This window comes from Penicillium subrubescens (assembly GCF_028828155.1).
Source record: "Penicillium subrubescens strain IBT 31985 chromosome Unknown utg000002l_segment0_segment0, whole genome shotgun sequence".
Taxonomy (NCBI): Eukaryota; Fungi; Ascomycota; class Eurotiomycetes; order Eurotiales; family Aspergillaceae; genus Penicillium; species Penicillium subrubescens.
This window is the reverse complement of record NW_026643152.1, coordinates 1,619,918-1,642,899: the sequence shown is the minus strand read 5'-3', so window position 1 is coordinate 1,642,899 and position 22,982 is coordinate 1,619,918. Positions and strand designations below refer to the sequence as shown.

Below are 22,982 nucleotides of genomic sequence, written 5' to 3'. Positions count from 1 at the left end.
TTAAAGCCATATCATACATTTCCAATACTCATACAAACGTGGCCAGCGCTGCACCTCATCCACAATTTCAAGAACTCCTTATGTAACTTCCAAACGACTCTCATACCTGCGGCCTATCAACCCGAACAGTCCCCTTCAACTTCGCCGTATCAGTCTCCCCCTCCCCCTTCTTACTCTTCCCCGGTTCATTCACATACGGATGCATCGTATCCGCGTTCGAGAGACCTTGCTGTTTTGCCGACATACTTGTTGAGCCACCGGGTGGGCCCATTGCTCGTGGCTGCCTCGTATATGGAAATTAGCTGGATACTCAATATTAGGTATTGTTCATGGGGTGGGTGTAGACTGACCTCGTCGTGGGTGGTTATATTGGTTTGTCTTGTATCTGTGGTTGTTTCTGGGTTGAAATTTTGTTAGATTCGAGGTTAATGACAAAGGGTTGTGGTGGGGATGGGATGGGACTGACTGGCACTTCCTCTTTGCGAGAGATAGAATGATGCTGGGACGCCTAATGCGATGGCGACTAGCAAACTATCACGGACAATATTTGTTAATAGGGAACGATTGACTCGGACTGAGAATATGTCTTTGACAGGTGATGAGATACATACAAACGAGAAGTTCCCCCTTTATTCCCTGCTTGAGTAGCAGCGAATCTTTTCTGATTCGAATATACTGGACGCAACCCGCGAGTAACTGGAGTTAGTCCCGCGCGTTGAGAAGGTTGACGGTTGAAGTGCATAGTTGTAGGTCTTCCAATGGTACAGAATGTGTAAAGAGATTCAGAAATTGTACAGCGTAGAAGGAGTACCTATTATTTAAATAAACCATGACAGTCAAAGGGACTTACTTCCAAATGCATCGAGTAAAGCAAGAATATCTCAATCTTGTTCTACTGTAGTATTTTTGTTTGGTAATTACATCATTATTTAGTCAGATCGATCGTGATGTTATCAAGTGGAGATGTACGTAATCCAGTAGGTGTTATCTTGTAAGGGATAAGAGCTTAATTCTTGTCTCCTCCCGAGAGGTAGTCTTGTTACATATAGGTGCTGTAGGGGACGCTAGATTATCTGCTGAGGTGATCATTCTAGCTTTAGCTATAGGTCCATACGTACGGAGTGTTAATAGTACTGTCAGGTAGCTGGGGTTGAGTCCCGACGATCTTACGTCATGGGGCTCAATTTGCAACCCGCTTGAGATCAGTTACTGTAAAACTTAGCCGGGGCAAATATGTGGCTTTAATAGAAACTAACTAATCAAGGGTTTCAGGAGTCTTACGTTATAGCAATGACAGTCTATATAGCCTTGAGATTGGCTTGTCTCTCACTCGCGATGACGTAGGATAATATAGATCCAGAACGAATACCCAACTTGGAGATCTTTAATTATGCTTGGGCATCAACATCAGGCCAATCTCTGCAATCCACCTAACCAAGACAAAGAGGGTCCTTAAGATTAGTATGAAGAGAGTTCAAAAAAAATCGATAATGCTCTCCATCCATCAATCCATCCACCTATACACTATATATCCAAAGAACCTCCCAAAAAGATAAAAGCCAGATGATCGGTGCCCCAAACAACACAAATCGAAAGCGGGTGGGGATATCAATGCTATCAATCGTGGGTCATTATCGCCATGCTGGAATATAAGAATTCCTGCGTTTTATGTACAACTGCGTTTCTCCTTGTCTTGTATCTCTTCCCCCTCCGTCACCAACGAGGCGTATGAGCGTTGACACTCTCACTCTATCATCCATACGGGGGCTTTGACTAGAACCATTGGTGGACCTTTACCGCGTACTTCCACTGTTAGGAAGGATGCAAATCGGATGCGTGGCTGGGTTTCGCGTTCTTCCGTTGGAGCGGGCTTCTCTTCATGGGTTGCTCCAGCGGAGGGGCGAGTTGGTGCTGGGCCGGCGGGTTTACGACCCATCAGTGCTCCAAAGACAGACTTCTTTTGAGGTTTGTGGGTAGGTGCGGAGACGATGTCCCCGGGTCCGGTCGAGTTGGAAGCAGGCGAGGAGTCGTCCTCGACAGCGGCAGAGTCATCGGGCTCCTGGTCTGCGGGTGGTGGGGGTTGATGCGTGAGAGGTGGAAGTCCGCCTTCCACTTTCATGTACCCTTCGACAAAGGTGATGTTAGGTGGGAAGTACTCCACACAAACGTCGCGGGCCTCGAGGGGGATTTTCTCCGTGATGTTGATGGTATTCTCGATGATCATCCGCACACCAGCCTCCAAGCCTGGCAAGGCTGGATCATGCAACTGACTGCTCAGGAATGAGGCAAGCTCTGCAGTTGAATGTTCGACTAGCTCTGCGCGATGCTCTTGGGCCGCCGGAGTAGACAGTGTATCACCGAGTCCGTCAAACGTTGTTCGGCGCCAGTTGGACAGCCGCACAATTGCATTCTCGCGGTCTTCATCTGTGGACGGCCGCATCTGCTGTCGTCGGAGATTCATCTCGATACTCTTCAACTGAATGCTCAGGGTTGGATCCAGGGCAGGATGGAAATGTCGCTGAAAGACCTCTTCCACTAACCATCGACTGATCACGGCCCTACCAACTGCCGTCATCTCCTTGGTACCCACGGTGGTCGCATCATCCGTCACCAAACCATGCAACCATGTCGGGATACCACGCCAGTCCTTGCGCACCGAGAAGGCCAGATCCTTGATAGCTCCATCCAGCCGTGTGAACCGGTTTGCGTATTCATTATCATCTAATACAGTGCGAGACACGGCCATACGCTGATGTGCCACCGTATTCTGGAGATGCTGTACTTGCGCTTCCTTGTCAAAGTAGTACCGCTTCACCTTGGAATATTTGGTTTCTTCATTTCAATTAGCATTATTTGTTTTCCTTTTTGCTCTCCAATCATCAACTCACGCAATTCCTCATGTTTCTGCAGTAATGCCCGCACATCAATCTCGCTTGGGTCTTCAAGTGTCCGCGTCCCGGTTGGAGTACCCCGTCCCGGTTCTGGCATGGTCTGTACGGTACTGCCCCGTCGATCTGAATCGCCCGGGGCCCGTTCGTTTGCGAGTGGGGTTGGGGGTGGCTGCTGCTGCTGTTGCTGCTGTTGCTGCTGCGGCTGGCTCTGGGGTGGCACCTGTGTAGAAGCCTGCTGCATGGCGTCAGGATGGACTTGCAGACGGACTGGGGCAATTGGCTCCAGGGTCTGCCGGGAAGGGGGCCGGGAATTTAATACCAGATCCTGCTGGAAACGTGATTGGGATTGCTGGCCTCGATGGCCCAGGTGATCGGGGGTATAACGGGGCGACTCGGGCGGCGCGTCGGTGGGCGATGGGCGGCTACTGGGTTGCTCGAGCAAGCTTGGATCGGTGTTTGAGCGCTCGAGAGGGGATGGGAGGGGGCGATGGTGCAATGGTAGGGGTTGTTGGAGTGAAAGGGATTGCGATTGCGTGTGGGACTGGTGTGCTGGCGGCGGTGGTGGTTGCTGCGATTGTTGCTGCTGCGGGGGCCACTCGAGATTGTCGCGCGACGATCGCAAAAATTGCTGCTGCTGGTACTGTTGCTGATAGGCTAGTGATGCGGCCCGCGGGTCATATGATGGATTATTCGAGACGGGGGACGAGTTGTCCGAATAGCTCGGTAGATGTTGTTGATATTGATCCTCGTTGGTCGGGCCCAAAGTATTATGAGGGGAATGTTGCGGCGACGTGGGCTGGGAGATGGGATGGGAGATGGATTTCCCTTTGACGGAGACTTTGCGCTCCAGAAAACCCGACGACGGTCGCACAAACAAGCTCTTTTTGGAACGACGAGGTTGGGGTTGCTCCTCAGGGGCGACGACACTGACCGTCGGTCGGTCGCGTTGTTGCAGGTGGGGCTGACGCTGGCTCTGGGAGCGGTGCAACGAGGAGGCGGAGGAGGATTGGGTGGGTTCTTGAAGCTGAGGTGGCCGCTGATGTGAAGGTGGTGGCGGAGGCAAGTCAGTAGCAGTCGCAGGGCCGTCGTAGTTGAGACGATAATCCGAGACGTGACGGTCTGGGTATTCGTCGAGTCGGTGATTGCTATTGTTGTTGATGGGGGCCGGTGGAGCAACAAACGCGGGGTGAACCAGTTGTTCAACGGAGCGGGCAGGATATCGCGATGGAGGAGAAGGAGTCGATGGAGGATTGGATGGGGACTTGGACTTTCTGCTCTTGAAGAGGGGCATGACTTGGTCAAGGGCCACAGTCAGGGTCCATGAGCCACGCAAATCCAAATGTTTCCAAGATTAAAAGGAGGAAGAGAGTTGAGAGGTCGGAGGGTGGGGAGGGGGCGTGTGTACACGAAGGAAACAACGCAGCGGGAAGGCTGAACGAGTGGAGGATTCGTGGTGATCGGCAGTGAAAGACGATTGGATGGACTGTTTCTAATTTTATACTCTCAGGATCAGAGTCCACGAGAGGTTTACGAGGGAAAGAAGAATAGGAGGGGAGGTGGAGTCGAGAGTGGAATGTGAAGGGATCAAAGGACGATGAATGGAGATGATAATGATCATAGGAGAAGAATGAGTGGAGAGGATGAGAATCACATTGATATCACATCTTCAGATGAGCTGAGAGATTGAGATAGTAGTACGTTCCATAATAATAACTCGAGGCTTTGGGCTCTGGGGCAAATACAAAGAAAAGTCAAAACAACACCACAGCCCAACAGAGAGCATCAGCCTCGTATCCGCGCGGATTGTGGGGGCCAAGAGGCAATAAGCGCAGAGACTAAACAAATGAACACGGGCCTTGTCCTCGAAACGAGAATCTCGAAAGTTGAAACAAAAGATCACCTCTATGATATTGAATTGTGATGTATCTCAATCAGCTTGCAGGATGCAGAGCATGGCATATAGAGTGCATAGTACATGAAGCATGCATTGCTCCAACTTATTTTTATCACAATTTAACAAGGAGACGATGACGATCATTATTGCTCCTGAAACACATTTAAAACGGTGATCTGCCAATTATACGAGCTTTGTTTACTATTGACCATGAACACTCTACATATACTGTTCGATTTAGATAGATCTCAATTAGTATTGCCATTCAAAGCATCCCTCTATCTAACACTTTTTGTCTCTATACTAGATTCTCCATACTTCCTTCTCTATTCTCTATATTTTATACTTCATACTCCAAACTCCCTCACCCTCTATCCTCACCACATCTCTTCCAATGTTCTCTCCTCCTTCAACCTCAATCCATCGAGTACATGAATGGATATCATGGACTACTCCCACCCCCAAAATAAACCTTCTCCCCCTCATCCTCCCCACCTCCCCTCGAACCCGAAACCGAAAACACTCCCTCCTCCCCAAGACAACAATCTTCTCATCCAACCTCCCCCTCTTCTCCCTTTCAACCTCCCCCCAAAACTCTCCAATACCACTACCAAAAACCTCATAATCATCCACATGAATCGGAATCGTCACCTCCGGCTCAATCAATTTCATCAACCGCACTCCCTGCGCCGCGTCCATACTAACCATGAACGCGAGCGGCGAGAGTGTGGGCGAGGGAATCATTGTTCCGCCCAGGTGGGCGAGCATGAGGTCGATGGGTGCTTCTTCGGGTGGGTATTTTAGGCGGATGGAGTGTAAGTCTTCCGTCATTAGGGTGTCGCCCGTTATGTAGATGCGGTAGCCTGGGGTGAAGTCGGTGGGATCGTGGGTGTCGGTGCTGGTGCCGAGTTCGAGAATGAAGCCTGTTGTTGGGGGGATCTATAAATAGAGAGAGGAGGGTTAGTAAGGTAACAAACAGTATCGTCTAGAGGATGAGTGTTGGGATATCTTGTCTGGGTAATACGTACAGCATTGGCCATTTTATTCAACAGTCCGACTACCGCGTTGCTGGGTACGTGTTTACCAGGCATGCCTGTGATACGGAGCAGTGGTCGTTTGGCTCCCCCAGTACCGCATATCTCGACGAGACTTGTTTCAAAGGGAGCCAGTGCAGAAACGTTTGTAAAGGACTCGCTGCCTTTGTTGGTGAGTTGGGTTCGTGCGTGGGGGCTGGTGATAATAGGGATATCCCGGCGGAGGGAGGCTTCAACTTTTTGGTCAAAGTGGTCACTACTTGACGTTAGCTTTTTCATTTCCTCCGAGTTTAATTGACCGGTTAATTGGACAATGAAAGGTCTGTTGGTGCATTCTACGCACCCGTGGTAATGTGATAAAAGAACCAGATCAATCCGAGGTAGATCATCCAACTCAACGGCAGGATTAGTGCGTCGTTCACTCGAGACACCCGCACCGAACTGGGCGTGATCACCAGCGTGGAGGAAATTGGGCTGGTAAGGTCAGTAAAGAGCTCGAACTATACTCAAGGACACTTGAGTATATTAAATATAGCCACTTACATCGGTCATGATCCGAATTCCAGCCCACTCTCTGTATCAATTAGTGTGCTACTACTATTGCGGAAAGAGGTTAACTCCACAAACATAATCACCGTCGCATTTCCGACAAAAAATACTGAGGCATTCTCGTTGCCACCATCAGTCGGATGATGTTTCGTCTCTTTGGGAGTTGGGAGGGTATCGGGGAGAACGACTGCACGAGGGAGATCACGAGTTGGGGGTTGTTGAACTGTCGGATCGATGAAGATGCCCTGCATAATGCCAGTCATTTTGACTCTATATGTAACCTGATGGTTTGGAAAACGGTTGAGGGCGTTATCTACGCATAAAAACCAAAACGACACTCAAAATCGCGTCTACATGACGTCAACGGACAACATCCCATGAGGTACCATAACATAGTTCATAGTTCATAGTTCATAGTTCATGGATCAATTCAAATAATCGTAACGGAAATCTGCTATGTAAGGGCCATACATACAATTGGCAGACAGAGACATAAGCGTCAAGGGAGGCCCACTGTGCCTAGCCCAAACACATATCAACTCGAGGTTTACGGCGAAGCTCGAAGGGAGGAGAAAAAACAATATTCACAGGGTTGACAGGAATTGAGTAAAACTCAGGATTTTACTCGGGTTAAGATGCACCACATCGGCCCATTTAGCAAACGCCGTGCGTCTTGCCAGACTTACCCTGCAGAGAGTGCTTCTCATTATGGTAGCTATTGTGAGAGTGTCCCTTGTGGCGCGGGTGAGCACGGTGGCTCTGCATGTGCCTAGAATCTGGGTTAGTTGGACAATTTCTTACTGACCGGAAAGGCAAAACTTACGACTTGTACTTCGCAATCATACCCTGGTCCATAGACTCGAGAGTCTGCAGAGCCAGCTTGAAATCAGTAATGAGACTGTCACAGCGGTTCATGCTAAAGTCCTCGCGGACCACAATACGCATAAGCTGCATCTTGTTGCTGTTCGGGGCCATGGTGTATGCGGGAACAATCCAGCCACGCTCACGCAGCTGATGCGCCACTGTGAACTCATCGTACACGCGGTCCTCGTTGGGGGGCAGACGGAAGGCCACCAGGGGCAGACCATTGCCGCGACCCTGGCTCATGATGATCATGCCCATCTGCTTCAGTTGATCGGCCATGTAGTCTGCAGTGCGGGTGAGGTTGACCATGATCGAGCGGTAGCCATGCTTGCCCAGACGAATCAACTGGTAGTACTGTCCAATGACCTGCGAGGCGCCCTTGGAGAAGTTCAGGGTGAAACTGGCCTGGTCGGAACCCAGGTAGTTAATGTTGAACACCAGCTCCTTTGGCAGGTACTCGGGGGATCGCCAGATCACCCAACCCACGCCGGGATAGACGAGACCGTACTTGTGGCCGGAGACGTTGATGGAGACCACCTTTTCAAGACGGAAATCCCACTCCAGCTCGGGCACGGTGAAGGGAGCGACGAAGCCACCGCTGGCGGCATCAACGTGGATCGGACAGTCGATATTGCGCTCCACCAGAAGGTCATTAATCGCCTTGACATCCTCGTACTCACCGGTATAGGTGGTACCAAGGATAGCACAGATGCCGATGGTGTTCTCGTCAACGAGGTCGACAGCCTCCTTGGGGTCGATGACGTAGCGCTCCTCGGTACAGTAAACATATCTCTCCTCAACCTCGAAGTAACGGGCGGCCTTTTCCCAGCAGACCTGGACAGCACTGTTCATGACGATGTTGGGGCGCGAGTAGTCCTTGCCCTCGGCCTTGCGCTTGTTCTGCCAGCGCTTCTTCATGGCCAAAGTGCCGAGCATGATCGCCTCGGAGGAGCCAATAGTTGAAGTACCCATGGCATTCTCATCCCGGGCGTCGGTCGGGCAGTTGAAGAGACGGGCAATCATGTTGACGCAGCGGTTCTGGATTTCCGCAGAGTGTGGGTACTCCTCGTAGTCGATGAAGTTCTTACTGAAGGACTCGGTCATGATGTCCTCGATCTCCTCTTCCTACAAAATGGAGCATTGGTATCAGCTTTCGTGTTCTTTTAGGCCATTGGAACATCAACAAGATTGTTAAAATCATACCATGTAGGTGGTGACGAAACTGGCCAAGCTGCAGAAAGACGGTCAGCCCATAAGTTCCTACCCCGCATACCATTGACCACGACTTACTTGAGCTTGGGGTTGCCATCCAGGCTGAGCTCGTCCTTGATCATACGAGCTGCAACCTGGCGAGGCATCTCTCGCTCTGGCATCTCATGCTGGGGCAGGTGGTCGGTAGCGAAGTGGCTACCGTAAACATTTGTGTAGAAGTCATTCTCATCGGGCTGGGGAGCAGGAATGGACTCGAAAGAACGGGACTTGGGGTCAAAGACCTGGTCGTCATTCTTTACGGAAGCAAGATGAACCATGATTGTAATTGGGGGGAGGTGATTGAGAATGAGGAATAGGGGGAATGGAAAAAGGAAAGATGGAGGAGGAGAGAAAAAGAGCAGAGCGTGTTTAGTTGGGTAATAACACGTGCGGGGACCATGACGCAGTACGCAACTTTTTCAGCTTGCAAACAACAACTCACTGAACCCCTTTCCATCGTCCCATTCCTCCTGTTTCATCTTAGTCACTACCTCGCTTACGCTTCTCATCCCTCATAAATGATTATGATCTGCCAATGAAACCATCGTTTTCAATGGTTTATCCCCCCATCAACGACAAAGCTTGGTCAAAGCTTGGCAGAGTGACGATCCTCGTCCCGATACATCCGATCTGCCCCTCTTGCCGCCCCTCTTCCAGTTTCCACGACCACTAGCCACGCCTCCTCACTCCTCAGTGATCGATCCTCTTGTGGCCTCACTAATTCAACTATCCAGCCACTGGCGCCACGTTGACCGGGACCAGCGGTGTGGATTCAATCACCTCTGATGAAACCTCGTCAATTATCATTGCTTCACTAATGGCTTATTCAGGCTCTGTGCACGTTGACATAATGCTGCGACACGAATTCCATTCTATCCGGCCGGTCTGGACCGATTCTATCGATCTAATATCTGACAAAGTTCTCCGTACGCTGGCCAAAATTCTCGCTGCCTGGTTTCCCGAAATACATTTACGTCTCCCAGCTCTTGTTCAGAGCTTGCTCTCGCGGATCAGCTTCTCCACCTCGGCAAATCGGTAATAAAACTCCAAGCTGCCTGGGTTGAGCAGGGTTCCCGAGGGCTGGATCCGCTTTCCGGATACAATCTGCTTGACTGGAAGCTCCACTTTCTTAAGATTGACCGTCGTCTAGTGAAACATTGCATTAGTTCACCCCATTGCGACCCAGAAAGTCAATTCAACTGCAATTGGGATTACTTACCGGGATCTCCGGAGTCTCAAAGATAAATGCCGGCACATGGCGGGCACTGAGCTCCTTGCGAATCGCACTCTTCACGCGATTCACCAGGTCGGCGGTAAAGCTTGCTCCCGGCTTTATCAGGAGGAAGAGCATGACACGCTCATCCGTGTCGGATGGCCGGCGCTGGCCCACGCAAATCGAATCAGCGATCTCCTGTGGGAAATGGCCTTCAATGACGCGGTAGATCTCTGCAGAGCCGAAACGGACACCCGAGGGGTTGAGCACGCCGTCGGCGCGGCCGTGGAAGACCAACTGCTTGGTGATGGGATGGATGGCAACAAAGTCACCATGAGTCCAAACGTCTGTAGGAATGAGCAGTGGTTCATCAACTAGTAAAAAGGGGGGTCACTTACTATCAAACCTGCCAAAATACGCATTAAAGTACTTCTTCCCATCGGTATCGCCCCAGAACATTGTGGGCATGTTGGGGAAGGCCGAGGTAGCCACCAGTTCACCGGGGGTTCCCTCTTCGATCGCAACACCCTTGATACCCTCGCCTCCTTCGATCGTCGAGTCGTAGACCTCAACTGGCACGCCCAAACTACAGCCTGCACAGCCTCCCACGTACACGGGAGACAGTGGGTTGCTAATGCCAAAGCATCCAGCGATATCAGTGCCACCGGAGATATTGTTCAGACGAGTGTGAGAAGGGAAACCTTCATCGTAGAACCATTCGAATAGAGCGTCTCGTAGGACCATGCCGGTACTAGTGACTACCTGCAAGGCACTGAGGTCGACTATCTCGCGAGGTTGGATCTTTGCTCGCTGTAGTTCATGCAGCCATCGTGGAGAAATACCCAGATGGGTGACTCTGTTCATCAATTAGTTTCATAATTTGCATGAAAAGGTAAAGAGGACGTACCTCTCTTGAGCGGCAAGCTTCACAAGTGCCGTCACGTCAGGAATAAAGGGACTGCCATCGTAGAGAACGACACGAGAGCCAAAGACCAGAGTCTGAATGGCAGACAGGTACATGATCCATCCGGTGGTGGTATATTGCAAAGCAACACTCTCAGGTCCAAATTCAGTGTGTAAGCCACCCTCCTTAAATCCATTTAACAACACTCCTCCCACCGAATGGACAATGCACTTTGGTTGACCGGTCGTGCCAGAAGAGTACACCACAAGGAAAGGATCCCTGAAATCGACGCGCTCAAACTCCAAGTGATCCTTCCCACCAGCCTTGGCGAGGAAACTCGACAAAATCAACCCTCGAGGAATATCATTGACATCAGCCGGCTCCGAGGCGAACCGCGGCAATGAAACAATACCCCGAAACTCAACGACCGACTCCATCCCTTGAGCGATATCCTTCATCTTACCGCGCAGATCAATCGTTTTCCCATTATATACCGCCAAATCATCCATGAACAGCCACCGCGGCTTAATCTGTAATAACCGATCCAAAACACCCTTCACACCCATATCCGTCGAACTAGACGAGAAAATTCCACCCAGCGCCGTCGTCGCCAGCAACACAACCAATGTATCGATGCTATTCGCCGAGCAAACCGCAACACGATCACCCCGTGCTACACCATTAGCCTTCATCGCTTGCGCCAGGGCACCAGTGCGCTGGCGTAGTTGCGCCCAGGTCAGGTGAACTGCGTTCTTTGCATCACCCTCGCGGACTTCCGTGATAGCAATCTTCGAATCCTCTTTACCAGTTGTGTTGCCCGCACGACCGGTGAAGAGCAAATTCTCGGCGAAGTTCACTTTCACGCCTGCGAACCAGGATGGGACGCTGTCCATGCGGGCGGACTCGTCCACGACGCGAGTGTAACTGCCCTCGTGGATGATTGGGAAGAATTTCCAGCAGAAATCCCAGAATGCAGTTCGCTGTTGGATGGAGTAGAGGTACATCTCGTGGAAGGACTGGGAGAGATGGAATTAGCTGGTTCTCTGTATACAGGGTTCTCATCTTGCGAGAGTTAACACTCACGTTGAATTTCCTCCCAGTCGATCGCTCCAGCTCTCGTCGGAACCGGCCCATCTGTGTTGATTCTGGGTCGGGATGCTCCCAGAGCTTCCGGGGGGAGGTGCTTCTGCCATTGTTTACGATGCAGGCTCTTGCAAGCTCCAGAACAACAGTATAGATGAGTGTTTACGTGTCTTTGCTGTGAGATATGAGCTTCTTTATGACCAGCCCCCCTCCAAAGCAACCGAGGGCCGACGCGCCAAGCGCCGCCACGACCCCCATGGGAGATGGTACAGTAGACCCCACCTCAGACCTCTCTGAGTATGTATCCAGGGACCAAGTGGGATCTATCGACTACTCCGCTGTTACCAGGGCTACGGTAAGACCAATTCAGCTCTCCGAATTATCCGAAACTACTACCAGGAGATTCAATGGCATGTTGTTGAATTTGATGTGGATTATGCTAGAATACTTGAAGGGATAACGGGTACAGTAAGTACATGGTGGCGCCCCACTAACGCCTTAACACTACGACTCAAAACAACTGATCCAAGTGAGCAACCGCTTTCGCAAGCTCAACTCCGTCCTTACAAGTTGCAAAAACGAACCGATCAAATCGCAACACCGCATACCGTCTCTCTCCAACACTCTGCCACATCAACATTTCGTGGTATCCCCGCGGCTGCGGGCGGGACTCACACAACGCCGACCGGGCGAATTCGTCGCCAGTGGCGCTGCGGAAGAGCGGGTATTCACAAGTACCCGCCTGGTCAACGCAACTGGTGCGGGGGACAAAGAAGGTTGCTTCCTCTGGGGATAGAAGTGGACTGGCCTTGATGTTGGCCAGGTCTTGAACCGCACTGTCCCGCTCATTAGGATGGTTCAGGAGTACCACGATCTGGAATGGGATCTTTTTTCGGCGAAGATCACATCGTCGGTGAATTGCACCTCGGCATTCTTTTGTAAAGAAATGCAATATGTCTGAGGGAAGTACAGGCCACCGTTATACTCGGGTATGAATGGCATGCCTGGGGAGTGGATGTACTGCGTTGGACCTTCGCCACGAGGACCTCGTTCGAGCCAATGCTTCCAGCTAGGAATGAGTTGGAGGAACCAGAGACCCCAGTTGCGGATGAAGAGGTGCATGAAACTACTTCCATTGACGAGATCGCCGTTGTGGACGGTTGAGGCGAGAGATTTGTCCAGTTGTTGCTTTCGTTCGAGGTACCATCCTTTGAAAAGGTGCTCGTAGTCGAGTTGGCGGTTAGACGAACAAGCGATGGAGAGACGCCAGGCTAGAGAGATGGCGTCTCGGAATCCGGATGTGATGCCTTGTCCTCCGACTAGATTTAGGATTAGTCGAGGATGTCATGTGGTATGAATATCGGATAGCATACATGGTGGAAAGACATGGGCTGCGTCACCGCAGAGAATCACCCTGTCGAGCGCCCATTTATTGCAGCTTCGAGCAGAAAATCGAAAAGGTCTTGATCGTAGGACTTCGATACAGTCCTCAGGAAACTCAACATCCTCTTTCAATCTACGCATATAGTTAGCATTCATCATCCAGCACCCCCAGCTCGTCTCCCCTCCTCTCATAACAAAACTCACCCATATCGACTCCCAGGATGCGTCAAATAAGGATAAACCACCTCACGCACTTTCTCCTGCCCAGCCATCTCCATCTCCTCCTCACCAGGCATAATCACAAATTCAAACCGCCACAATCGATCCTCCGGACGACCGAACCGTCCACAGACCGCGGGTCGAACGGGATTACAAAGGAACCGAAAGTCGTTGGGGAAGAATAGATCGTAGACCTGCTCTGGGGTGTATCCGAGATCCCATAATGGGAATGTAGGGTGTGTCTTTGGCGTTGGGAGATGTAGATGCCAATTCAATGCGACCCAGGTTTCTTGATACTTTGTTCTAAAGAGGATGGCCGTACTGGTCAGCGTGTTTCGTTTTTTCTGCGTTACCATTAGTTCGACGACTTACTGTTCAGCCCAGTTCAGTTCAACTCCCTTGGGTTCCAGGTACATCTTCCGCGTATATCCAGTTTTGCCATCCGCCGCAGCGAGGAACTTGGCGCGTATCTTGCGCTCCGTGCCCGAGACATCTTTGTATGTAGCATATACCCAGTCCTTGTCTTCGGAAATAGATGTCAACTCGCAGCTACATCGTAGCTCGCATTCGGCAGCTTTTTTCATGGCAATACGGAGATATTTCTCGAGAATTGGTTGCTTATGAGCAAGGACTCCGACGTGACCTGTATTTCCTTCGCTCTGTATTTGTAAGATTAGATATTGCTTGTCTTAGAGGAATGGGGTTAACGTGCCGAAGCGGTGTCGAAACAGAGAAACGGCTGTTCTTGCAGACTATGATGAGTTCCCCCGACGAACCGGACCTTAGGCATATCTATGAAAATGAAGAGTTAGCAGATCCCTTCAAGTTGGCTGAGAGTTGGTGGCAATTACTCGATCCCATTTTAGTAAAAACATGCTCGTACAATCCAAGCCCCTGCAAGAATCGAATCCCATCATCATCGAGAGCAATTCCCCGCGGATCAGTCGTGATGTCAGGTTCCTTCTCGAGAACAATATTTCGAACTCCGAGTTTGCCCAAATACCCCGATAACATGGCACCCGTTGGTCCGCATCCGCAGATCAAGACATCTGTCGTTTCCCACTCCTGAGATTTTGCCATCTTGTCCAACTTTGCTTGGATAAATTATTGCTATTCTCTCTGTAGAAGTTGCTTGATGATAAATATTCATTGAAATATCTTGTGATCAACTCTAATGCTAATTTATTGGCTGTTCGTTGCGGTGCGTGCCAAGATGTGGGAACAATATGCAGCTTTGATGCGGGTACAGGCCATCTCTGAGATTAGAGTTATAGGTCCCTCTCGGGTATAGTCCCTCATTGCTATACTACAATCCTCTAATTTATGAATTTTGATTTATTTAGCTGCGAGAAGGGGGATATTTCTGTACTATTTGTGGGGTCATGGCCTTAGCCTGTTGATCATCACAGCCTTACAGCTACTTCCGTAAAGTCGATTCTTCGGATATGTCCGATATGGTACTTGGGTGGAAGACGCTCGATGGGAAGTCACTTATTCTATAGAATGTTATACATCATTTGTGTTCACCAGCCAAGAAGGCATGTTATTCACTACCTCCCCGGAACAAGCGGCGTCCACACATTGTGCCAGACCCCCGAACCGAATTTGCCGTCCCGTCAAGCCTTGCCCGTAATGAGCATACTTTGCAGAATTCGTCATGATTGTTTTGGAAGTCGGTGGAATGATTGGTTCCTGCATCATGCACCAGCAGGTATCGGTCACAATCTGGGCCCCGAATTTCTCGAGCTCATTAATCAATCCATCCTTGGCAGCTCGACCGTAGGTGTCACGGTTGCAGGTTACTACTAGTGCGGTCTTTGCGCACTTTTGACGTTGAGAGCAGAGTTGCACCAGCTTCACAAGCTCTTCGTGTGAGAAGTGTGGATTTCCAAGGGAGACCAGGTCAATCTGAGTGCGTCTCTCACTTTCTGTGAAGGCGTTGAATCGGTCCCATTGTTTCGCAAGGTCGGAACACGATACTGTAACTCTTGCCGTATCTTTTAGATGAGCCTGAATGTCCGCTAGCTTCCGAGCCTCTATAGTGATGCCCGCAATATGAAACATCGGAGCACTGGAGGTTGTCGCAAATGCAGCACCAAAAGCTTTCAAGTCTTCTGTCGGAACAGACTTCCTTTCTAATCCCGTAATAATCGGCACGGAATCCGCAGCAATATCCCCTGCAATATATCCAAGCAGTGGATATAAAGAGTCATCAGAGTCAACGTCAAGATCCAAGTGAATCTCAATCCGAGCTTTGCGGTTTTCTGTCAGATGACAACCGGTATTCAACGACCGTCCAGTCAAGGCAACGCAAACGTCCAGATAGTCCGGGCACTTGATGGTTCTCGCACCAAGCACGCTATTGGCAAAGACCACTGCATTAGACTCAGCCCACATTATATGATCACCAGGTTCTGGCGCAGTGTCTAGAAGATAAGGAGCACATGTAAATGTTGGCTGAGCTCCCATCTCAACATAAGCCTGTGCCAGTTTCTCAGAGGGCTCGCCCAGTGAGGGATCCACTCCTTGCGAGCGCCATAGTCGTCTATCAATGGAAATAGAGTTGAGGGACGTGGGTATTCGGACCTTCGCTCCCCATCGACAGAGTGTTTGGGCAAATTCCAGTGTTGCTGGGCCGGTGTAGATGCAGCAGTCGATGTGGGCTTGTTTCACATCGATCAATTCTGTCACGCCTTGGATATTTGCTGTGCGGAGAATGACTCGCATTGCCACTTGTTCTGCTTTTCCATGAGATCCGTTGAGTAACTCGCGGTCCAAAGGGGATAGTTGAATTGCCGAGAAATCGGGCTGATGAAGAGGTGGACGGGGTAAAAGTGCGGGTATTAAAGACTCCAGTGATTTCGTTGCAGTTGTAACTTGAGTCTCTGATATTCTTACATACTCAAATTGCAATAGCCTGTTGAAGGATGACATTGGGACATGCAGGACGGGGATGCTTTTCTGGAACATCTCCTCCGCAATAAGCACGCCGAGGGTCAGAATCATCTCTTCTCGAGCAAAAATCAAAGCAGAAGGCTGGTTGCCATTCAACAAGAGCTCAAGAATGACTCCACTGCCGGAGCAAGAGCCGCGGCTACTTGGAATTGCTAGGACTTTGCCCGCCACCGATTTGCCCACCAGGGGGTGATGAGTGTCGATAACCGTACCCGTTTGGGCATTTACGCCGCCCCAGAAGCTGAGGGCGACATTGCTCCCGCTCAGTTCGCCTTCTGCTGCACCTGGGATGAACACGCGGGCTTCAATAGAGTCCTTTATGATACGTCAGACTCTTCATGTTGAAACGTTGACGGATGACTCAACTTACATCCATGGCTTCAACAATGCCCCGCCAAGGAGTCGAGATATCCCAGGAGTGAAATAGAGCGTGAGTGATTCCAGGTCAAAAGGCCTTTCGATTCAAGAAATATCTGTATTCCAAGACGACCCCCAGAGACTGTGAAAAGATAGCAAGCTAACATCTGTTGAGAGAGGAGTTGATGAAAGAACGGGTGACAGCTCCGAGGGCAAATCGGAGCCGATAACCGACAAAGTGACAACCGCGGGGACCCCCACACAAGATAGAAACATGTGGATATCCTCTGTATCAACGATAAAAACAATCTAACTTCCACAATAACATAATCAAAATGACAAACATGACACTCCTAATACTACCACAGGTTACGCACCCGGCCCGGTCTACTCCAAAAACGCAGCAGGCACCTCGGGTCCCCACGCAGCCAACGAGTCAGCGCCCGCCTTGAAATACCCAATCGGCGTATCCTGATTAACCAAATCCCCATCCGCATAATGCTCGACAATGTTGCCAGTGGTATCCCACCAGTAATCGAAGATCTGTGAGCCCAAAATATGCCGACCAACACCCCACGCCAACTTATACCCTTTCTTCGTCAACCACTGATGGCCCAGCTGCTGGGTGTCGAAGTCGTGCACCTCAAAGGAGCAGTGGTGAACATGTGAGCTGGCGGGATTGGCGCTGAAGAAGATGCAGTGGTGGTCTACGAGGGTATCGCCGAGATCGAGGTGGGCGAACATGGTTACGAAGATCTTTTGGCCTTCGTTCTCGATGTAGAGGAGGTCAGTTGGTACAATGTTGAAGTTTGTGGTGTAGAAATGGAGGAGGTCGTCGAATTTCTGGGTCGTATATCCGAAATGGCCAAGCTAAGTATTAGATAAGTATATGTCATGATGCCTAATTGAAGAATTTATGAAGAGGAATCAGTTTGTTACTAACCTTGTGCACTGCAGCGGGACCAGGCTCGAATCGATTGAACTCGCGGCGTCGTGACTTCTCGCCAGTATAGTTGAGTACCACCTTGTCCGGATGGGATACTTCGACATTGGTTAGTTCTTGTCCAAAGACCACATTGAACAGATATCCCTCGGGATCGGTAATGGTGACCAGCGAGCCTCCGCCTGGTGCGTTGGTCATGCTCTGCACGGGACCTGCAGATGGAAGACGGGATGCTCTTTCGTCAAGGTTGATAATTAGTTGCTAGATCATCAATATGTCGTGTTCAAGTTTCCTGCTCACCTGTCGAATTCCTCCTGGCTTTGTGCTTCAAAGGTCCCGCCCAGGAATTGCTTGGGTCCTTTTCGGGCATAGTAGACGTATTGGTCGGATCCGTATCCTTTGAACCAAATCTCATCGTCTGTTCTTTTCGCAATTTGCATACCAAAGTCTAACCCCGTTAGAATAATTTCCGGTGCTACAAAGATAAGGGAGAAAAGAACATACCGATCATAAAGGTCTGAATTTCATCAAGATCGGGATGCTGATATCGCATGTGGGACAACTTCTTCAGGTGAATACGATCATCGGGATTGATTCCTTGTTTCGCCAGCCAGTCTGCTCGTGAGACTTGTTCTTTTCCAACAGCGACCACATCGGGCACTGTTGCGCCACGATTAGGCTGGACTGATTCGACTGCCATGGTGTATGAGGACAACAAGGTAATTGCGAGTAGATAATCCAGGTCAACAACGTATCTGCAACATAGGATATTATTCGCTAATAGGATCTCCTTCTTTATAATAGGCAAAGGCAAGCCGGTTTGTGGCCAGCCGAGGATGCCCCAGAGAGTGTGAATTGTCAGCTGCATGGGCATCTTTATTGTTCCCACATCTTCAAAAGGCAACAGCCGGACTATTCTTCCCCGCCTGCGGTCCAGAATCACACCCCCTCCTTGCCGATTGTCACTTGCCGAGATGATAACCTGGCGTGAGTATTCACACATCGAACATGAATGTTATCATTGTCATTAAAATGGTGGTTGCTAAGGCCCCACCCGGCAAAGCGGATATGAGATGTAGAGGGGCCTACGTGTGGTACATATAAATTGTGTTTCTGGCTGAATTATCGTAGAGGCTAGTCAAATACATTTCCTTGGAATATTTGCGATCAAAATTATGGCAGCTTTCAAGAGACTCGTGCGCTTCACTACCGGCGCTCAAACTCATTATGGAGACCTTGTCAGTGTTGCTGGGAACAAGTATACGGTTCGGAAATTGGAGGGTAGTCCTTTCACTAGTCTGAGGGCTACCGAGGAGATTGTTAATGTTGAGAAGGTTGATTATGGCTTACTGATCTACATGAGGGTTCAGACTGATGGTCATATTTCAAGCTCGAATGCCCGATTGAAAGTACGCCTATCGTGGTCTGCATCGGACTGAACTATAGACATCATGCCCATGAGGCTAATGTGAGCATTCCGAAATATTTCCCCTCTGAACTGCAATCTAATCTTTACTCAATTTACAAACGAGTAGCTTCCTGTACCAACATACCCTCCCGTCTTCACCAAGCCCGCCGATGCTCTAGCCGGACCCTTCGATGCGATCGACATTCACCCCGATGCCCGAGAACTCCTCGATTACGAAGGCGAACTCACCGTTGTGATCGGCAAAGACGCAAAGAATGTCTCCGAAGCAGATGCCCTAGACTACGTGTTAGGTTATACCGCCGGCAACGACGTCTCTGCTCGCAATTTCCAGATCCCCGAAGCATCTGGCGGCCAATTCTGCTATGCCAAGTCATTTGATAAATTTGCGCCCATTGGGCATACCATCGTTGCAGCACAGGAGATCCCCGATCCTCAGACCCTGAAATTGACCACCAAGGTCAATGGGGTTATCAAGCAGGAGACGAGCACGGCCGATATGATTTGGGGTGTTCGACAGATCATTAGCCACCTTTCTCGGGGTACGACGCTGCGGAAGGGCACGGTTATCATGACTGGTACCCCGTCTGGAGTGGGATACTTCCGTAAGGAGTTCCTTCAGAATGAAGACGTGGTCGAGGTGGAGATTGAGGGGGTGGCTGTGACTAGAAACCGCATGAACCATGCCTGAGTCTGCAGAGAATATTGATCAAGAAGGTTGGGGTTGACGGAAATACGGGGATAGGGCCCACATTGATAGGTCCCACATCTCACATCTCTTCACCGGCTCCTGGCGGTTGTACTCGCACTAGGGAAATCATAAACTTAGAAATATTCAACAGACGGCCTATTAGTGGACAGCTCTAGAATCTAGACTTTTCACCGAGATCGAATGGATCCTGCTCGCATCAAATAGACTCCCGAGTACCGAGTTGAATAGATCGCCACAAGCGGGGAGTAGCTCAGATGAGCATCTGGTCGGAGGATGGGTGCGAAGTACCTCCGCGATGAGAAGTTAGTTTTTGCGCCTCTTTCCCCCCGCATTTTTAGTCCTTTCTTAGTTCAATTCTTGCATTTCTATTCTTGAATCCCCTATATGCCATTTTTTATTTGATTCGAGAATGTAAATACCGGTGACATGCTGTCTAATTCTTCACCCTCGAACCCTCACCTCACCGGCCTCAAGGCCCGGCGCCGCCGAAAGACTTCCAAGGAAGAGCGCATCTGTCCAGTTTGCGCGCAGACATTCAAAAAAGCGGAGCATCTAGCTCGGCATTTGAGATCGCATACGAAAGAGAAGCCCTTTAACTGCCCAGTTTGTAACAAGGCCTTTGCGCGACAGTAAGTAATCTTGGCTGTCACTTATTGTACATTCGGTTTCTAATCGAAGAACAGAGACACACTACTACGCCACTCACGATCGCATCCTGCGGGAAGTAATGCGTATACCAGCACAGCCGGAATGTACCGAGCAATCGATGAGTCTATGGATGAATCTATGGACGAAGAACATCAGGAATACAATGTCAACCCCGAGCTCATCTCGCAAGCGATCGGCTCTGAGATCCCAGCGGTTCCGCTACATCTCGACCATCTTAACCCCATGGCAGGAAATATGATGGCACCAGTCTCACCACCAAACAGCTCATCCATTGACAAGCACACGCCAAACATGTCAATCGGCGAGACAAGCACGTATCCAACACAAGTCACTCCCTTGACGTCTCTCTTCTCTCTAGAAACTGGTGACGCCTGGAGAAACCAAGCCAGCCCGCAAAATCCGATGTGGGATTATCTGCTTGACCGCGAGTGGGAGACTCTTCTCACTGGCGAGGACTTTGATTTGGATGCTGTGAATACATCTTTACTATATGCTACGTCGGATTATGTGCCTGTGGATACTATACCTGGCATGGATATAACACGACTCCTGCCTTCGGTCCAGACTGCTTCGATGAACAGCGATAGTGCTAAACAGCATGCCGATACGGTACAGAAGAAGTGGCATACTTATTCAGAACTTGCCTCCTCGGGACAGATGACTCCAGATGTACCTCGAGAGGCCAGCTTTATTGATGAGGCGTATCGAAAGCGACTAGCGGACCGTCTCCAGCAACGAGTGCAGCATGGTATCTTACCTTCGACTCCTTTTCTTGTCTGTTCTCCCTTTCCTTTGACTTGAGTGACCCTACACTTTCCTTATGCTCATCACCATTGATAGGACCTATGCATCCAAGCATACTTTTCCAAATTCCATCCCCTTTTCCCCGTGGTGCATATGCCCACTTTTCGACCTGGCACCCAAAATGCCGTTCTCCTCTTATCTGTCTGTTCTGCTGGGAGTCTCTTCGTTGCTTCCTCGAGGGCCATTTCCCACGGTATCAGTATGTTTGAGCGGTTAAACAAAGCGATACTCGCATCGGTATGACACCCTCCCTCTTTTCTCAATTCAAGAGTCTCATTGACAATTACAGTGGGACACATACATTTCCAAATCTGGTGGATCTTCTGTAGTGGCCTTACAGGCTTCGATCGTTGCACAGAATTTCGGTTTATTGCTGGGGGTATGAAGCGCCTTTACCCGAGAAATCGACTAACCTCGTGCGAAGACTAATGGACTGCCTATCAGCGACCAAAAGATTTGACGGGAATTGAGATGTGGCATGGCAGTATAATTGCGGTAGGTCTGGCCGTTACTTCAACCTGGTTACACTCAACTCACATCTTTTGCAGTGGGCGCGCAAGGCTCGAATTTTTGACCTGAGACACTCGACATACAATCTTCTCGACCTCGACGGCCAGGCCCTCGAGGACGCCTGGCTACGCTGGGTACAAGTTGAAGTTAAGAAACGGTACAATACCCACCAATTAAGGACTCATTTCTATGCAAGTCACTGATTTAGACTAGAATCGTCTTGGGTCTTTACATCCATGACGCCGAACTCGCCCATTTACACCATCACGAACCTATCCTCCGACACTCCCCTGATCGTCTCCCTCAAATCTCATCCAATGAACTGTTCACAGCATCTAGTGCTGAACACTGGAAATACCTCATGCTAGACGAACAAGCACGCACTCTCACTAATAATCCTCCTCACAATTCTCCACCGTCACAACAAAACCACCGTCCTCAAGGAGTTCTCCCCAGCGATTTCGCACTTGTCGGCATGCTCGAATCTATAAGCGCAATGGCCTACGAAGTACATGATCAGACTACTCTCCAGAATCCCTGGGATCCTACCTCTACCTCTACACTGCCACCACCTTCCTCTTCATCTACACCCCCAACAACCCAATGCCACACCCTCCTCGCAACATGGTACACAACCTACCAACCCACCCGCCACTCCAAACCATCCTGGCCCTGCCTAATGATGCTCTGGCACTCAATCTACATAACCCTGCACGCAGACATCAACGCCCTCGAATGCGCCGCCGGGAGGGAAGGTTACGATGCGGTCCAGAAATACACACCCTACGCACGAGCTTGGGTGCGTTCCGCCGATGCGAAACGCTGTTTACTCCATGCGCTGCTTATCCAGAAGAATTTCGAGTCTTTGTCTGCGGGTGCGGAACCGGGTATGTTTGTGCCGAAGTGCTTGTATTATTGTGGGTTGGTTTGGGCTTGTTTTATGTGTTTTGGTGGGGATAGCCAGAGCCGTGAGGGTGAGGTTGAACCTGAAAAAGATAATGAGAATAAGCTCAACCCCGGAGATTCCGAAGGTCAACGGGAAAATGGTTGTATCACGATTGGTCCAGCGGAGAATTTACAATTCGCCGAACTCCGTTTACCAGGCGTTGATGGGATAGGCGTGTTTCTGGAGCAGATGGGTGGCTTACAGCCTCGACGATTAGCTGTGGGGAGTTTATTCCGGATTATTGATTTGTTGCAGCGGATCAGTCATTGGAAGATTGCGCAGAGTTTGGCGATGACGCTTTTGGTTGTTGTTGAGGAGACGCAGGATTTGTTTTGATAGAGGGGAATACATTGCCAAGTAATCACTTAGGTGGTA

General features: G+C 50.0%; 9 protein-coding genes across 9 annotated transcripts; 2 read left to right on the top strand and 7 right to left on the bottom strand.

Annotated features, from left to right (window-relative positions):
- Nucleotides 1-1,744: 1,744 nt before the first annotated feature.
- On the bottom strand, nucleotides 1,745-4,182 carry N7473_001973 (uncharacterized protein; the record flags this gene model as incomplete). Its single annotated transcript, XM_057147913.1, has 2 exons — nucleotides 1,745-2,832; nucleotides 2,889-4,182. The coding sequence occupies 2 exons, from the start codon at nucleotides 4,180-4,182 to the stop codon at nucleotides 1,745-1,747; spliced, it is 2,382 nt and encodes a 793-aa protein (XP_057011567.1).
- Nucleotides 4,183-5,149: 967 nt separating this feature from the next.
- Nucleotides 5,150-6,631, bottom strand: N7473_001972 (MBL fold metallo-hydrolase; the record flags this gene model as incomplete). Its single annotated transcript, XM_057147912.1, has 6 exons — nucleotides 5,150-5,156; nucleotides 5,345-5,724; nucleotides 5,814-6,075; nucleotides 6,163-6,293; nucleotides 6,363-6,393; nucleotides 6,447-6,631. 6 exons carry the CDS (start codon nucleotides 6,629-6,631, stop codon nucleotides 5,150-5,152), a joined length of 996 nt encoding a protein of 331 aa, XP_057011566.1.
- Nucleotides 6,632-6,770: 139 nt separating this feature from the next.
- N7473_001971 (glutamate decarboxylase) lies at nucleotides 6,771-8,861 on the bottom strand. The gene is made up of 4 exons (XM_057147911.1): nucleotides 8,523-8,861; nucleotides 8,436-8,463; nucleotides 7,192-8,357; nucleotides 6,771-7,137 (listed from the first exon to the last, which is right to left on the bottom strand). Exons 1-4 carry the CDS (start codon nucleotides 8,759-8,761, stop codon nucleotides 7,023-7,025), a joined length of 1,548 nt encoding a protein of 515 aa, XP_057011565.1. The 5' UTR covers nucleotides 8,762-8,861; the 3' UTR covers nucleotides 6,771-7,022.
- A 612-nt stretch (nucleotides 8,862-9,473) lies between these two features.
- On the bottom strand, nucleotides 9,474-11,734 carry N7473_001970 (Acetoacetyl-CoA synthetase; the record flags this gene model as incomplete). The annotated part of the gene is made up of 5 exons (XM_057147910.1): nucleotides 9,474-9,629; nucleotides 9,703-10,043; nucleotides 10,095-10,552; nucleotides 10,604-11,616; nucleotides 11,684-11,734. The coding sequence occupies 5 exons, from the start codon at nucleotides 11,732-11,734 to the stop codon at nucleotides 9,474-9,476; spliced, it is 2,019 nt and encodes a 672-aa protein (XP_057011564.1).
- An 807-nt stretch (nucleotides 11,735-12,541) lies between these two features.
- N7473_001969 (monooxygenase) lies at nucleotides 12,542-14,365 on the bottom strand (the record flags this gene model as incomplete). Its single annotated transcript, XM_057147909.1, has 6 exons — nucleotides 12,542-13,002; nucleotides 13,057-13,199; nucleotides 13,271-13,588; nucleotides 13,658-13,944; nucleotides 14,067-14,077; nucleotides 14,137-14,365. The coding sequence occupies 6 exons, from the start codon at nucleotides 14,363-14,365 to the stop codon at nucleotides 12,542-12,544; spliced, it is 1,449 nt and encodes a 482-aa protein (XP_057011563.1).
- A 426-nt stretch (nucleotides 14,366-14,791) lies between these two features.
- On the bottom strand, nucleotides 14,792-16,616 carry N7473_001968 (Aconitase/3-isopropylmalate dehydratase large subunit alpha/beta/alpha subdomain 1/3; the record flags this gene model as incomplete). The annotated part of the gene is made up of 2 exons (XM_057147908.1): nucleotides 14,792-16,555; nucleotides 16,611-16,616. 2 exons carry the CDS (start codon nucleotides 16,614-16,616, stop codon nucleotides 14,792-14,794), a joined length of 1,770 nt encoding a protein of 589 aa, XP_057011562.1.
- Nucleotides 16,617-16,984: 368 nt separating this feature from the next.
- Nucleotides 16,985-18,240, bottom strand: N7473_001967 (2,4,5-trihydroxytoluene oxygenase; the record flags this gene model as incomplete). Its single annotated transcript, XM_057147907.1, has 4 exons — nucleotides 16,985-17,467; nucleotides 17,541-17,775; nucleotides 17,841-17,988; nucleotides 18,045-18,240. The coding sequence occupies 4 exons, from the start codon at nucleotides 18,238-18,240 to the stop codon at nucleotides 16,985-16,987; spliced, it is 1,062 nt and encodes a 353-aa protein (XP_057011561.1).
- Nucleotides 18,241-18,715: 475 nt separating this feature from the next.
- On the top strand, nucleotides 18,716-19,657 carry N7473_001966 (fumarylacetoacetate hydrolase family protein; the record flags this gene model as incomplete). Its single annotated transcript, XM_057147906.1, has 3 exons — nucleotides 18,716-18,874; nucleotides 18,931-19,008; nucleotides 19,076-19,657. The coding sequence occupies 3 exons, from the start codon at nucleotides 18,716-18,718 to the stop codon at nucleotides 19,655-19,657; spliced, it is 819 nt and encodes a 272-aa protein (XP_057011560.1).
- A 447-nt stretch (nucleotides 19,658-20,104) lies between these two features.
- N7473_001965 (C2H2-type zinc finger protein) lies at nucleotides 20,105-22,943 on the top strand (the record flags this gene model as incomplete). Its single annotated transcript, XM_057147905.1, has 7 exons — nucleotides 20,105-20,307; nucleotides 20,362-21,121; nucleotides 21,188-21,388; nucleotides 21,441-21,530; nucleotides 21,596-21,646; nucleotides 21,700-21,818; nucleotides 21,875-22,943. The coding sequence occupies 7 exons, from the start codon at nucleotides 20,105-20,107 to the stop codon at nucleotides 22,941-22,943; spliced, it is 2,493 nt and encodes an 830-aa protein (XP_057011559.1).
- Nucleotides 22,944-22,982: the final 39 nt, after the last annotated feature.

What these genes read in the sequence shown, in the direction of transcription:
- N7473_001971 (XM_057147911.1), bottom strand. Translation starts at nt 8,761, where the DNA reads ATGGTTCATCTTGCTTCCGTAAAGAATGACGACCAGGTCTTTGACCCC. An exon ending in GTTTCGTCACCACCTACATG is followed by an intron (nt 8,358 to 8,435) that starts GTATGATTTTAA and finishes TCCATTTTGTAG; the next exon opens with GAAGAGGAGATCGAGGACAT. An exon ending in ATGATTGCGAAGTACAAGTC is followed by an intron (nt 7,138 to 7,191) that starts GTAAGTTTTGCC and finishes CCCAGATTCTAG; the next exon opens with GCACATGCAGAGCCACCGTG.